This window comes from Tachypleus tridentatus, chromosome 5 (genome assembly GCF_004210375.1).
Source record: "Tachypleus tridentatus isolate NWPU-2018 chromosome 5, ASM421037v1, whole genome shotgun sequence".
NCBI classification, from domain to species: Eukaryota; Metazoa; Arthropoda; class Merostomata; order Xiphosura; family Limulidae; genus Tachypleus; species Tachypleus tridentatus.
Genome location: NC_134829.1, coordinates 17,186,506 through 17,201,833, shown reverse-complemented (window position 1 = coordinate 17,201,833; position 15,328 = coordinate 17,186,506). Strand labels below are relative to the sequence as shown.

The 15,328-nt window shown below is 35.6% G+C and overlaps 1 protein-coding gene across 14 annotated transcripts in view; it reads right to left on the bottom strand.

Moving 5' to 3' along the window:
* The window catches only part of LOC143250620 (uncharacterized), a 112,030-nt gene that overhangs the window by 93,734 nt on the left and 2,968 nt on the right, over window positions 1-15,328 (bottom strand). For 7 of the 14 annotated variants that reach the window (XM_076501453.1, XM_076501455.1, XM_076501456.1 and 4 more), the window contains exon 2: window positions 14,647-14,744. The exons of 2 other annotated variants lie outside the window; for them this stretch is intronic. In XM_076501453.1, coding sequence (XP_076357568.1) covers window positions 14,647-14,744 — 98 coding nt within the window. Of the gene's footprint in view, window positions 1-3,044; window positions 3,238-9,415; window positions 10,279-14,646; window positions 14,745-15,328 lie in introns of those variants that run through there. 5 more of the 14 variants (XM_076501459.1, XM_076501458.1, XM_076501463.1 and 2 more) reach the window with 3 other exon arrangements.

Genomic DNA, 15,328 nt, shown 5'->3' with positions numbered 1-15,328 from the left:
TGCGAAAGAGAAACTACAACAACTCTAAAGCTGTTTGTTTTACACTGGATGTATATTACACCAATTGTTGTGTAATTGAGTTTCCAGCACGCGCTTCGTTTTTTCTTCAAAATTTTAGAAATTAGATTTTATACAAAACGAATGAGAAATTTCACACAATAATTAAGATTTTGGGTATTCACCATTCTTGGGTTCTGTATTCTAAGCCTGCAAAACCATTCTGTATCTGCTGCATTTATTAGGCGTCGGAACTTCGTGTGGTATGTGAACACATGACCCTCAAATTTTCACCCGGTAGTGAAATGTCTTTTTTTTTTTTTTGGAACGAAGAATGATATATGATTATGGCTACGTTTAATAGCTTTGGACCCGTTTCATGAGTAAGGGGGTGAAATCACAACAACAATACATAAGACGCATAAAATATAAACATTATTACGTAATGTATAAAATTAGAGATACTATATATCTTTCTTTATATATATATATATATATCTTTCTTTTAGTATAATCCAGCATGGATAGATTATTAGGTTCTCGAGTCGTAATCTCACGATCGCGGATTCGAATCCCCGTCACACCAAACATGCTCGTCCTTTCAGCAGTGGAAGCGTTATAATGTGTCTGTCAATCCCACTATTCGTTGGTAAAAGAGTATCCCAAGAGTTAGCCGTGAATGGTGATGACTAGCTGCCTTCTCTCTAGTCTTACACTGCCAAATTATGGACGGCTGGAGCAGGTAGCCCTCGTGTAGCTTTGCGCAAAATTCAAAATAAACCAAACCAAGTTAACGAAACCTTCCACTGGAATATGCATATCAAATGTTATCTCATCATCACTCTCTGGCGAAGCAGAGACACAACATCAACAGTAACATTGTTCGATATTTTAATGAGGCATACAAGGACAAGGCGGTGCTATTCGGAGCTAAACAAACTTAAAGTCTGATGATTAAAATTTGTAATTATTTATTTAGCTTTTTCACGTTCTATACGTCATAAAGCTTTACAGAACAGTAAATTAGCATGTAGTATGAAACAACTTAATACAATAAAATCACAAGTTTGAACTATTTCGGCTTTCATCGACAGCTTCCTTTGATGACAATGAAGATAAGTTAATGAAGCTTGACGAGTGTATAAACAGTGAAATAATTAGATAACTCTATTAAAGGATCACGAAAACGTGCTGTTGCTTTACCCATGTTTAAGAAAATATAAAATAATGATAATGTGAAATCGTCCAGTGACACATGTACGGTAACCGAGTTACAATACTCATACCATCACCTAATGACATGTACGGTAACCGAGTTACAATACTCATACCATCACCTAATGACATGTACGGTAACCGAGTTACAATACTCATACCATCACCTAATGACATGTACGGTAACCGAGTTACAATACTCATACCATCACCTAATGACATGTACGGTAACCGAGTTACAATACTCATACCATCACCTAATGACATGTACGGTAACCGAGTTACAATACTCATACCATCACCTAATGACATGTACGGTAACCGAGTTACAATACTCATACCATCACCTAATGACATGCACGGTAACCGAGTTACAATACTCATACCATCACCTAATAACATGCACGGTAACCGAGTTACAATACTCATACCATCACCTAATGAAACCTTAATGAATTATAATCATCATACTATAATGGAACTCTTGTTTACACGATACTGGGAAAACCTTTTTATTACGCGATGTGCAACCTCCAACTTCGTGAAACTTTTATTCTGTGTGTATGTAGGCTTGCAATAAGGGTCACGGTTTTCCCGTTTCGCCTCCGTTTCTTGTCAAGAAGAGTTTTATTTTTCTACATTAAAATGTACAGAAAAAATGGGCAGCTGAATTTGCTGCGCGTAGTGGATAGAAACGAAACTGAAGAAGTCACAATCACATTCTACGTCTAAACAGTTATAAATCTATGAATGACGTCAGAAACAGTCTGTATTATCTGTTTATATCTTCCCATTTTCCAAGAGAAAACCTCAATTGTTGGTTGCAAATGACAGAAAAACTTGGAGAAATGCTCTTGAAGTTCACAAACAATGTTATCCCTATCAATTGGTGGCACCCCAAGTAAGCACTGGCGTCAAGGGTAATCGGCTGGTACACATAACATCACCTAATGATACATGTACGGTAACAGAGTTACAGTACACGTGATGATGAAGGTAATGGAAATAATTTCTTCCCAAGTGTTCTATTTCATATCGTACAGTAACTGTTGCAGTATTCTACGTAATAAGCTTTCCGTGATGTGTACGTTAAAGGGTTCGAATCCCTAATTCAAATGTTCCAAGCACTTAAACTTACCATGTAGTTAATGAAATTGTGATTTGTACGTATTTACCACAAACCAAGAATTGGGCCAACTAAATGAGTTCTTCCACAATAAAGAGTCGACGGGTACAATGTGTTCCACAACAATCTCTGTTAATACAATAAAAACACAAACACAAGATATGTAAAGAAAACGAGGACAGATGTGTCTGTACTGAGTTTGGTTTGGTTTTTTAATTTCGCGCAAAGCTACACGAGGGTTACTTGCGCTAGCCGTCCCTAACTTAGAATGTAAGACTAGAGGGAAGGCAGCTAGTCATCACCACCCACCGCCAACTCTTGGGCTACTCTTTTACCAATGAATAGTGGGATTGACCGTCACTTATAAGGCCCCACGCCTGAAAGGGCGAGCATGTTTGGTGTGATGGGGATTCGAACCCATGACCCTCAGATAAGTCAAGCACCTTAACCAGCTGGCCATGCCAGGCCTGTCTATTTTGAGCGCGCTGGAATGATGAACAGAGAAAGAATGGAAGTGAAATTTTAGTTAGTTCCCCCCCACCAGTTATGTGAGTATCCCCCCCCCCAGAAGTTAAGGTATACCACTTAAATATTTAAGTTAAAATCGAGTTTAAAATTAAACAAAAATGTCTCGAATTTTAAATTACAGCAAAATATAAAATGAAAACAAAATGAAGACTACTATGAAAACTATGTTGTTTCTTACCGAAAATTAACCAACATTTAGACTAAAACGTTCTAGTTAAAAGTTGGTTAAACTGTTTTCTGTCAAAGGATAGAATCCGGCTTCTAATACTAACAGTACAATATCCATAACAAAGCCAGATTTGCACATAACTGCACTTCACACTGTGTTCCGGGCCCATGGGTGGGGTAGACCCGGGCCTTTATCCGATTTGCTGACAGAAAAAGAAAGACATCCTTCTATTGTATACAATATCAACGGTTATATTCCCTGCAATAACATTCAGTTAACTGCTATTTAATGAATACAAATCATGGAGAAAGTTACAATATGGAAAAGTTAGATATGTTTATATGAGCGAATTTCTTTACCTAAACTGAAGTAAAATAAAAACAAAAATTTCAAATATTTATATATTAACTAAAAATATATAACACATGAGGTAAATTTCCTTATCACACAGTGTGAAGGTCAGTTTGAATTGACACTAGTGATGCAGTTTGTAGTAGATGGCAGTCTGAATTAATTTTTAGGTACAGTTCTTAGTGGATGACAGTTTAAATGAACATTCTTGATGAAACTGTTTAGCGAGTTGGAATGACTTGAAAGCACAGACAAGCAAAATTCCAGTCATTAAAATTTACATTTACTGAAGTTCAGTGGTTTAGACATTCTTACATATTATGGTGTGAATTGGTTTCTGAAAAAGTAGCCTTATAGGGATGCTTGACATTGTTACAGTTTCTAGTGTGATATATCACGTTCATCTTCTAGCAAACTTACTAGAATTATCCTTCGAAATTCCATTTACTCCATGATTCTCTTCGTTACTGCTTATTTATGTTAATTGTAACGAATTTTCCTTTTCTCCCGCTGTTATCGGTCATTTTTTGGCCATTGTTTTCATTCAACCTTGAAAGTATGTAAAACACATTCCGTCTCTCCAAGTGGGCACAGACAGGGCAGTTGCTTTGTGCCGTAAAACACCAAACCAAGCAAACAAACTCTCCAAGTGTATCTTAGGCGGCTAAAAGTAATTTTTGAAAGTGGCGGCATAGTTGCTGGTGGAGCTACTATGATCGAGTGTATCTGTTCGTGTGAAAAAATATATGATCCACATAGAGTGTGTTTAAAGTTTTTTTAACGGAAACTTTATGTATCTTTTGACTTGTTTGTTTCATTGAACTGGACAGACACAGCTAGTCAGCATAACCAAGTAGAAAATAAAATTGAAAAGTTATTGGAGTGTCATTATAAAGCTATTCAGACGCGCTCAAGAGAAACTTCTATTTTGTAAAAAAAATCTGAAATTTTGCTGACATTCATATTGGTAAAAACTCAGTTGATGATTTATCAAAAAGTAACATTTCTGGTAAGCATGTCCTTCATATATAACATTATTTCACTAGAAAATGTTCAATCCAGCACTAAATATCATATCATGTGACTCTTAATGTTATATTATTTGTGTTTTTACCAAAGTGTAAACAATGTTAAAAAACACGCCCCATTGTTGCTCAGCGTTAAATATGAAGGCTATTATCGCCAAAAATCTGGTTTTAATTCCCGCGGTAGACAAAGCACAGATAACGCATTGTGTAGCTTTGTGCTTAAAGACACACCTATTTACTGCAGAAAATTGATTATTTTTAATCCGAAACATTTGAAAAATATATATATTTGTTTTACATCGCCTCATCCTTCTTGATGGAATTACAGTTTCAGATTTATATTAGAATACGTGACCGAACAAATGCAAATCTAATTGTGCTATCTACAAACATGGATACTTTATTAATGCCTCACTCTAGTACCTCAGCGGCAGATCTGAAAGTTTATAACGCTAAAAATCAGTTTTTCAGTGCACGGAGAACCCATTGTATGGTTTTGTCCGTAAAATCGAACAAACATAATTATATTACCGAAGAGAAAAGAAAAATATATGACACACACATATACACAGTCTGGAATCTTAATTTTATTATATCACAAGATTAGAGATAGTTTGGAGCTTAAAGACGCATAGGTTGGAGATATCTATTTTGCAAAACACAGTAACAAATTTGTGAAATTTCTATTAGCATTTTAAAAAACTAGCAAACATTTGAGCTTTCCGATACTAAAAACATTTTATTAAATTCCACATTATGAATATAAAAGTTCAGAAAAATATGAAAACTCATTCAGAGGGAAATTACGAGTTCACAACACACATTGAAAAGTACAAAAACTACGTCGAAATAATAATAATAAAGAAGGGAACACATTTATAAATGAGGAGAGTAGGAATTGTGAGATAATTTCACATAGAAAATTCGAACATTTAGAACCCATAGAACGATGAGGATTACATAATCGATAAGATGTACACTACTGGTACGTGTACAAAAAAGAAAATGTGTATTTTGATTTTAAAAAAAACGAGGTCAGTATTGTTTGTTTTTGAATTTCGCGCAAAGCTACACGAGGGCTATCTGCGCTACCATCCCTAATTTTGCAGTGTAAGACTAGAGGGGAGGCAGCTAGGCATCACCTACCATCAATTCTTGGGCTACTCTTTCACCAACGAATAGTGGAATTGACCGTCACAGTATAACGCTTTCACGGCTGAAAGGGCAAGCATGTTTGGTGCGACAGGGACTCGAACCCACAATCCTCGGGTTACGAGTCGAATGCCTTAACCACCTGGCCATACCGGGTCTCCGAAGTCACTGAAGTTCACAGATTAATTCTTGACAAAAATGACTGTTTCTTTTACATTTTCGTTCGTTTGTAAGTCATGACAGTTTTATACAAAAAAAGAATTAAAGTATTTATAAGGTATCATCCATGAGGCAGTCCTCAACAACTAGTTCGTATTTCAAGCTCACACAGTTACGTTCAAACAAACACAAAGCAGTATCTTGAAGTATTTCTGCGGCGACAAGCTACCAACATCACGGAATTGTTTGTTGGTTTTTTTTGTTGTTTCTAGAAACTGTAAAATGTATACAAATTTTTACCTCTCTAAAATTAATTTGGTTCATGATCTCAAAAAAAGCTAAGAATGTCATTTCTTGTACAAATGTCGTTCTGTAGAAGTTATTTTTTGATTATCAAAGTACTTATGATGACAGTATGTTTAAAATATAAAAGAGCATACAGAAAATCAAACAAGAAAAAACGTACAAGAATAGACTGCGACTTAAAGGCGACAAAAGGTGATGTGTGCACACAGTGTGGCGAGACAAGCTGATAAAACATCCAAATCTTTGCCAAGCACGTCTGTATTCAAACTCTCTTGCAGACATGACAAGAACGAAAGGCTTTGGATAAAAATAACTATCATTAAAGCTTTAAGATTGTCATCTTCAAGTCCCCACTTTAACAAGGACTTGCTGGTCCTTGGTTTGGTGAACGTTGTCACTCCATTGCAAAAATCTACGTAAGCGTTTCCGAAACCGGGGAGCGCGGATCCCCCGGGGTCTGCGAGATTGTTTTGTTTTTGAATTTCGCGCAAAGCTATACGAGGACTATCTGCGCTAGCTGTCCATAAGTTAGCGGTATAAAGACTAGAGGGAAGGCAGCTAGTTATCACCACCCACCGCCAACTCTTGGGCTACTCTTTTTACCAACGAATAGTGAGATTGCCCGTAACATATAACGCCCCCACGGCTGAAAGGGTGAGCATGTTTGGTGTGACGGGTATTCGAACCCGTGACCTTTGGATTACGAGTCGAGTGCTCTAACCACATGGCTATGCCAGGCCGTCTGCGAGTCGTGTCCGAAATTTCAAAAAATATTTGAGAAATGAGATTTATAGAATTAAATATATATTAGATTAAAAATGAGTCAAAACATTTAGCTTTCATGTACATGGAATTGTTTTTGTTTGTTTTTTTAAAGCAACGATACGTTTCGGGGTCTGCGAAAAAATAAAATAAAATAAAAAGAATCTTCCGGTTACTAAAGTTTGTGACTCATTGATCTATGCCATTTTCAACTATAATTCAACTACTGCTTTATGTTTTCGTGGCCCGGCATGGCCAAGTGTGGTAAGGCGTTCGACTCGTAATCCGAGGGTCGCGGGTTCGAATCCTGGTCGCACCAAACATACTCGCCCTTTCAGCCATGAAGGCGTTATAATGTGACGGTCAATCCCACTATTCGTTGGTAAAAGAGTAGCCTAAGAGTTGGGGCGGTGGGTAGTGACGACTAGCTGCCTTCCCTCTAGTCTTACACTGCTAAATTAGAGACGGCTAGCACAGATAGCCCTCGAGTAGCTTTGCGCGAAATTCCAAAACAAACATTGTATAAACCCAATACCTATGTTAAATAATGGTAGGAAACCTACCGTTAAAACAATATATTAATGTAATATTTGTGCTACGCAGACAGTGTAATGAAACGTACCGCTTTAACAATGTAATAATATGATATCCTTATTACAGATCCAACAGTAAGAAAACCTACCGTTTTAACAATGTATTAATATATCTGTATTACAGATACAAAAGTAAGAAAATCTACTATTTCAACAACGTGTTAACGTAATACATTCTAGAACTCTTGACAACTTCACGATGTGTGTAAATAAGCACTTTGTAACAGAATAATACGAATGTTAAAGTTTTCCACTTTATGTTTTAGAACAGCATCAAATTTTTTTAAAAAATCAATTGTTTTGAACACTAAAAGTGACAATGACCGTTTCAATTAAACCTAGGATTATACATGTATAGGCCACTTTCCTTAATATTTCTACAACCATTAATTATTTCAGGACTAATTTTTAACATCCATTATGCAATTTTCTTCTATTAGTTTTCTTTCCGTTATCTCGTGTTTAAATTTAAAGTGTTTAAACATAAGAACTTTGGACGTGATGAATTAATCCAACCACTTCACTAAACCTTGTATCCATGTGTGTATTTGATATCGTATATATTAATAAATCCACAATTGAGTAAGTACTCCATGAGACGTGATTAATATACAACTATTTCCGAGCAGAAGAACTTGTGACCGGTTGTTTATTGTTTTCCTAGTTTTGTCGTGAAGAAATGATTATCAAAGGACTTTCAAAGTGATATTCCGAGCTTTAAAACAAAAGTTTTATACATAATATATATTCCTATATACACGTACGTACATATATAATATTCTTAACTTTTATTCTAACTTTAACATCTAAAGAAAATACAGCATTATTCAACAGTATTTTTCCATTGAAGAAGGCCCAGTATGGCTAAATTGTTTAGGTACTCGACTCGTAATCTACAGGTTCGAATCCCCGTCACACCGAACATGCTCGCCATTTTAGCCGTGGGGGCGTTATTATGTGATGATCAATCCCACTATTTGTTGGTAAAAGAGTAGCCCGAGAGTTGGTGGTGGGTGATGATGACTAGCTGCCTTCCCACTAGTCTTATACTGCTAAATTAGGGACAGCTAGCGCAGATAGCTCTCATGTAACTTTACGCGAAATTTAAAATAAAAAAGCAAACAATCCTTTGAAAATATTTAAGAACAGTCGTAATAAACTAAGAAGACTAGGCTGTAAACAATGAACTTTGTACAAACTAAAGTAGAATACAAATTACGATGTAAAAATCTACCTTCATAATAGAAGATATCTCGGAAATTGAACCCACGCAGCGTTGCCGATACAACAAAGATTATAACATATTTTGTTGTGATCCAAAATATATATAGTCTGCAATTTATCTTTTAGTTATGTTATGAATTTCAAGGTTGCGTAACACATCGAATTAATCTTCTATTTGTAAACCTCGAATTCTAATGAAATTAAAAATGAAAGTTTAGCCTTACTTTGTCTTAATTTAGATTAATTTAGTTATGACATGTTTTACTTGGCGCTTGTCAAGGCTAAACGTTCCCGTTAAAACTTTATAAGTAAACCAAACAGGGAATATGTTGAACACGTCTACACTTTTAGTACATAGAACGGTGAGTTCTATGTTTAATTTGTCCAATACTGTTAGTTGTTGGCGTAGACATCTCGAATTATATAGTGCTTTTCATATAGATATGTGGCTGTTGTGAGAGCTGGAATCCCTCGTTGTCTAAAAAGTTGTTTTAAGATGTCAAAGACAAGGAGACGCTATTTTTGTGTTTGTCACATGTTAAGTTTATCGTAACTATTGTATAATCTAACTACGTGTAACAAAACTGTAAAAGCTACCATCAATACTATTTCATGTCAAAATCTACCACTGATTTAGAACGGGACGATTTAAGTCAGTGTTTTTTTATATTAACTCAAACCATCCGTTATCCACAACTTGTCAACTGGTTTATCAGTTTTCAGGCTTATATATACATTTAGTCTTGGATAGCATACCATTTAGCTTAAGGCATTAGATAAAATTATGCTACAAGAAAACACATACCGTAAGCATGTCAACAATTTCCCTATAGAGACTTTCGGAATCCATATTCCTTCCCAACTGTTACCACATTCCGCCATTAATGGAAATCATATTTAAAGTTAAAATGTTCTTGTTTCCAAATATTAGGTCACAAGAAATCGTCTCTGGGCTTTTCTTATTATAACAACGACAGTGACACAATCTGAGAACACCTACTTTTGAAAATTTGATCAATATCACATCTACATTTCTAAGTCCCAAAATCATCCACAGAATTGGCATTCAAGGTGTCGAAACTGAACCCAACAACACTTTATTTAAAAGCTATTTCACTTCGCATATTTCCAAACAATGGGTATGTGTGTTATTAGAATCAAAACAATGGACGGTGTGCGTGCTTATCCTTTCGTCGAACCGAAGAGCGAAACGTTTGTGAATTTGTATTTCAACCATCTTCTTAACTACTTGACCGTCATGACTTCCATGAGATTCTAATTTTTTAAGTAATGAAATACACCTGCATGTATTCTTTCAGCTTCTGATCTAACTACTAAACAACCATCTGTGTTACTTCTCATTGCATCTTCGCTAATCCTGGCAGATGGCATCATGCCTATCGTACTCCAACACGAATATAAAAAATTACATTTTTTCTCATGAAATATTCTGATATTGAGGTGTCGATCAAGCACAAGTTCTCGATCCTAAATAGAAGAAACAGAACATTCTTTAAACTTTTTCGCGCCTTCACTTTGAAGGTGAATATGCAAGTAAAGAAGACTGGGCGTGAATTTTCATGATTTAAATATATTTCCAACGCAAGTCATTGTACGTGCACAGTTCTCGAAAACCAGCTAAATAAAGCACATACAAAAGCACGAGCAAGCCGCTTGCCTGAAAAATGGCAGTCTGGTTTCAGGCAATTCGAAAAGTATTTCTAGCAAACTGGTCCGACCAAGCAAGTCAAAGTTTAAAACGTCATGGTTTGTGATGGGGTGAGGGTTGGAGTAACAAGGAGCGGACTTGTGTGACGTAGGTAGGCTCAAGGACATTGTTAAGTTGAAGCTTGTTGATCGACGATTCCCTTTCTATTTACCATTTTACTAATTTATATTATTACTAACTAAAACAAAAGGTCCATCTTTCTTTTTACTTATTGTTCCTTTCAAATCCTAACTCTGGATTTTCGTGTTCTCTACCTCATGTGGCGCAAGTTTCTCAAATTTATTAAAAATATGCTTTTCGGCGGACTTTTTCTTCGAAGTTGCCTAACTTCATCATTGTTCCTCTTGTATGTTTCAATACATTTACTTTCTCTGAAATTAAACTACCTTACGAAGAGATCTCAGCTATTTTATCAACTAATACATATGTAGTATTCATTGTGAAATATACCAATACCAGTTGATGAAGGTACCCTCCTTCAAATGTCCATGAATTAACAGTCTTTGTAACGCACTAAGTGCAACGTAACTTTCTATTATTATTCTGAAAAACAACCTTCATTGAAGCGTTGCATTCATAAAGCACATACGTGTCATTCGTTAATTTCCATTGCATTTTACAACAACAAGAGAATTAGTCTTTAGAAAATTCTTAGTATTTCTCGACCTTCTGTAAACGGTCTGATGGTTTTGTTGTGTTTTTTTTCGTTATCTTTTGTTGTCCAACAAAGTAAGTCAATGGTGAGCATACATTATTAAAAAGACATAGGCGCTACAGTGTGGGAACTACACTTCAGAGCTACTATAACTTTGCGTTACACTGCTTAACCTCATAAAATTACTGTGGTTGTAAAAACTCCCTTCTTTTTCAATTCAAATATAACCCTTATCAATGTTCCTGAATTATAGATAACTTTTTGTAAAATCCCTGAAATATGAGATAAGATTAACTTCTGTAAATAAAGAAGAGAACTAGTAAAACCAGTAGTATCTTTAATATACTTCTGAATATTCTGTATAAAAAAACTTAAGTTGAAGTTCATCATTTAGCTCACGACAAACTTTACAAAAGAAGTTTTATACTGTTTTATAACACAGTATAAGAAATTCGTAACGTAACACGATTTAAACAAATCACTAATTTACCGGAGTAACGTGTCAGTCACAGTGTAATGACCAGTCAAGTTTCATTCAAGACTAATTACTTACTAAAACAAGAACAGACTAAATCTTACAATAATTATTCTGTTGTATCTAACAAAAGAGAGAAATAAACAGTGATTCACCTTGCTGTAATATATACTGATTTTAAATATATTTATATTAACTTATGAATGAAGGAAAAAGAGAATGTAACTAAGTTAACCACACTATATTTTCTTTATCCAGTGCTGAAGAGACCTTTCGTTGAACACTAGATCTCATCTGATTGGACGGCCCTGCATGGCCAGGTGGGTTAAGGCACTGAACCTGTAATCTGATGGTCGCGGGTTCGCATCCCTGTCGCACCAAACATGCTCGCCTTTTCAGCCGTGGGGGCATTATAATGTTGGCGGTGGGTGGTGATGACTATCTGCCTTCCATCTTGTTTTACACTGCTAAATTAGGCACGGCTAGCGCAGATAGCCCTCGAGTAGCTTTGCGCGAAATTCAAAAACAAACAAACGGACGGGACATTACAGTCATGTTTGTGGTCGATACACTATTTATATCATCAATTACACGAAGTTGAGCAACAATTATTTCTGTGGGAACGAAAGTACAATAAATTGTAATTTTATTAGAAAATATCAATAATTCTGAGAAATAGTCTACGTACCTAACACTTCATGATTAACCAGCAAATGCATTCTCCGTTCTCATATTTGTTTTACTAAGAAGTCCCGGCTCGTCACATCCGTGAACTTTACGTCAACAACTCAGATAGTCCCAAATTCGCATAACCATCAAGTTACGTCACGCCGAAACTTCCGCTTGCCATAGTCAGTAGAACAGCCGGAATTGATGTTCCTTATTGCCTTTGTTAAGGCCAGAAGTCAACGTTCCTTAACACACCGTCCGTAGAACATTCTCACGGTCACCTGCTGGGGGAGGGACCATAGACTGTTTTATGAATTTCGAACAAAGCTATTCGAGAGCTATCTTCGCTAGCCGTCCCTACTTTAGTGGTGATAGACTAGAAGGAAGGAGATGGGCTAACACCACCAACCGCCAATTCTTGATCTACTCTTTCCCACCGAAGAGTTGGATTGGCCGTCACGTTATACTACTGCCATGGTTAAAAAGGCGGGCATGTTTGGTGAAGGAATTCGAACATGCGACTAGCAGTTAGCGATTCAAGTGCCATAAGCAATAAACCATAGCAGACCCAGGACCTTGGGTGGATCGAATAAAAATATTATGCGTAATACAACTTTTGAAACACATTTCTTTCTATTATATAAATAACTGACAAATGTGGAAACAGCAAACAACTTCCGCTGTGAATAAACCTTAAATAAAGTTTATATGCCTGTTTTTAAAAGAGAGAACTATAATGTGACAAAAACTAAATCACCGTATTTTTCGGTGTATAAGACGCACCCCTAGTTTCAAGGTTATCTTCAGGGCAAAAAATATTTTTCACAGTTATTATTTATTTGTTTGTTCAACAACGTCTCATTTAAGTTAAAGAAAGGTCCTCCTAACGGAACACAGTAATTTCCCATAATAACCCATTTTCTTAGTCTCAGAGAAAAAAAAAAAACCCAACAAGCCCAGGAAAGTGTAAAGGTTGATCACGCTAGTTTCTAGTTCTTGCTGTACAAGGTACGGTATGCCTAAGGAGGCATAACATTTGTTACCTTCGGTGTATAGGACACAGGGGGGTTTTGAGACCCCCTTTTTTTTTGGAAAAAATGTGCGTCTTATACACCGAAAAATACGATAATTTATGTAGTCATGCACAAAAACAACCAAATAGTTTATTGCTGAAACTGCAAAACAAAAATTAAAATGTTCTAGTGTTCCTAAATATTGCCTCTCTACAACTTAGTGGTAAATTTTTGGACTTATAACGTTAAAAATCTGGTTTTGATACCCGTGGAGATCAAAACACATATCCAGTCGCATAACTTTGTGTCCAACAACAAAACAATTCTAAATATTTCCTCGTGGTACACTCCAACACAATATAATTTTATTCATGAACGAAGTCAACTCACAATTTTAGTGTGTGCCTATAAGGTTAGTGCTGCTATTAACATTATCAATATTGAGTTAAAAGTCAGAATATACGAAAACGTATTTAATAACGTTGAGTTTAATATTCCTGTTTAACAAGGTCCATCACCGATTTGTGTGCCAGAATTTCATTGCGTAAAGAAATTTTATACTACCAGTAAGACCATGAATGTGTGTGTGTGTGTGTGTGTGTGTCTTTGCAATCAAATAGGGAGATTTAGAAAGTTACTAAAGCTATCTGTCGCCATCCTTCATTTTAAATCATGATCTGAACATAGATAGACAGCAACAACCTACAGTCCGTCATTGTATCTCGCAAAGGAACTGATGTCACTCTTATAACTTGAAATGTGGAGTATTTAGTGATATCTCACGGACTCGAACACTTCGAAATTTGGTTCTATCAGCACCACTTGTTTCTTAAAACGAACATTGTGTTAATTTTATTATCGTTATAAGAAAAAATAGCATTACCTTTTCAAGATTTTTGATTCAAATCTTCTTTGATTATTCATAAGAAAATGTAAATAATGACCAACATATTTTAGAAGAACTAGTTTAAACGTATTTGCTTCACATATCATACTATGCCTTTATCAAAGACAATGTGTAATTTTAAAAGTTGAAATTGTTGAATAAAATGAACTTATACTTCAAAATATTGAACACATTGTAAAAAACGTAATTCTAAACGATGAACACCTAATAACTTCCAATATTAGAACACTGTCGTGGTTTGTTTAGTCAATGTATTTTCTCCTTCAGTGTGAATGGCGAGCCCCGAAATTCGTTAAGAGAGGTTTATTCGTTTTGGATAAAGATTGTCATCTACACTGACGAAGTAGTAAGATGACGGGTACCAAAATCAAACAACGTAAAACTTCGTCATGTAGTGACATTAATTAAATATATTTTTAACTAAATTTTATGGGCTTTATAAAGTCACTTAGAAGAGTAAAATAAATTTATTTCCCATTTAGGATTTTAAAACACAAGTGATACATTTAAGATGTTTCCTAACCACCATCAAATTATTAAACTAGTTCTTAGAGAAACTAGTTTCTTAAAACATTAACAGACACTTACCGTATAGTAATCTCTATTGTAGAGCAAAGACAAAAAAGCCGGAATTGGTTCAATAAAACATCGACAGGTAGACACACCAACTACTGCCATATCAATCACTATTTAAAATAAAATGGAAGAAAACTAACGAAATCTCAAACAAATCTCAAATCTCAATGCAATGTTAATAGTTTTTGTCTTCTGAAATGGGCTTACCTTTTTATTATTCATATTACATTCCATTTATTTAATACATAACTAACAACACATCAGTTTGTGGTGACTGAATATCGACTTGAAATAAAAATGTATCTCAGAACGGCTGGTATGGGTATTAACAGTTTATTGGTAAATGTTAATACCCATACCAGCCGTCCTGAGACAAACACATTAATTTGCTTTCATTATTTAGATTTAAAATTTTCTCACTCTCTCTCTCTTTATATATATAATCCGAGGGTCGTGAGTTCGAATTCCCGTCACACCAAACATGCTGGCCCTTTCAGCTGTAGGGGCGTTATAATGTAACGATCAATCCCACTATTCGTTGGTAAACGAGTAGCCCAAGAGTTGGCGGTGGGTGGTGATGACTAGCTGTCTTCCCTCTAGTCTTACACTGCTAAATTAGGGTGGTTAGCGCAGATAGCCCTCGTGTAGCTTTGCGCGAAATTCAAAAGAAAATTACTTCCTTTTACACTTGCTT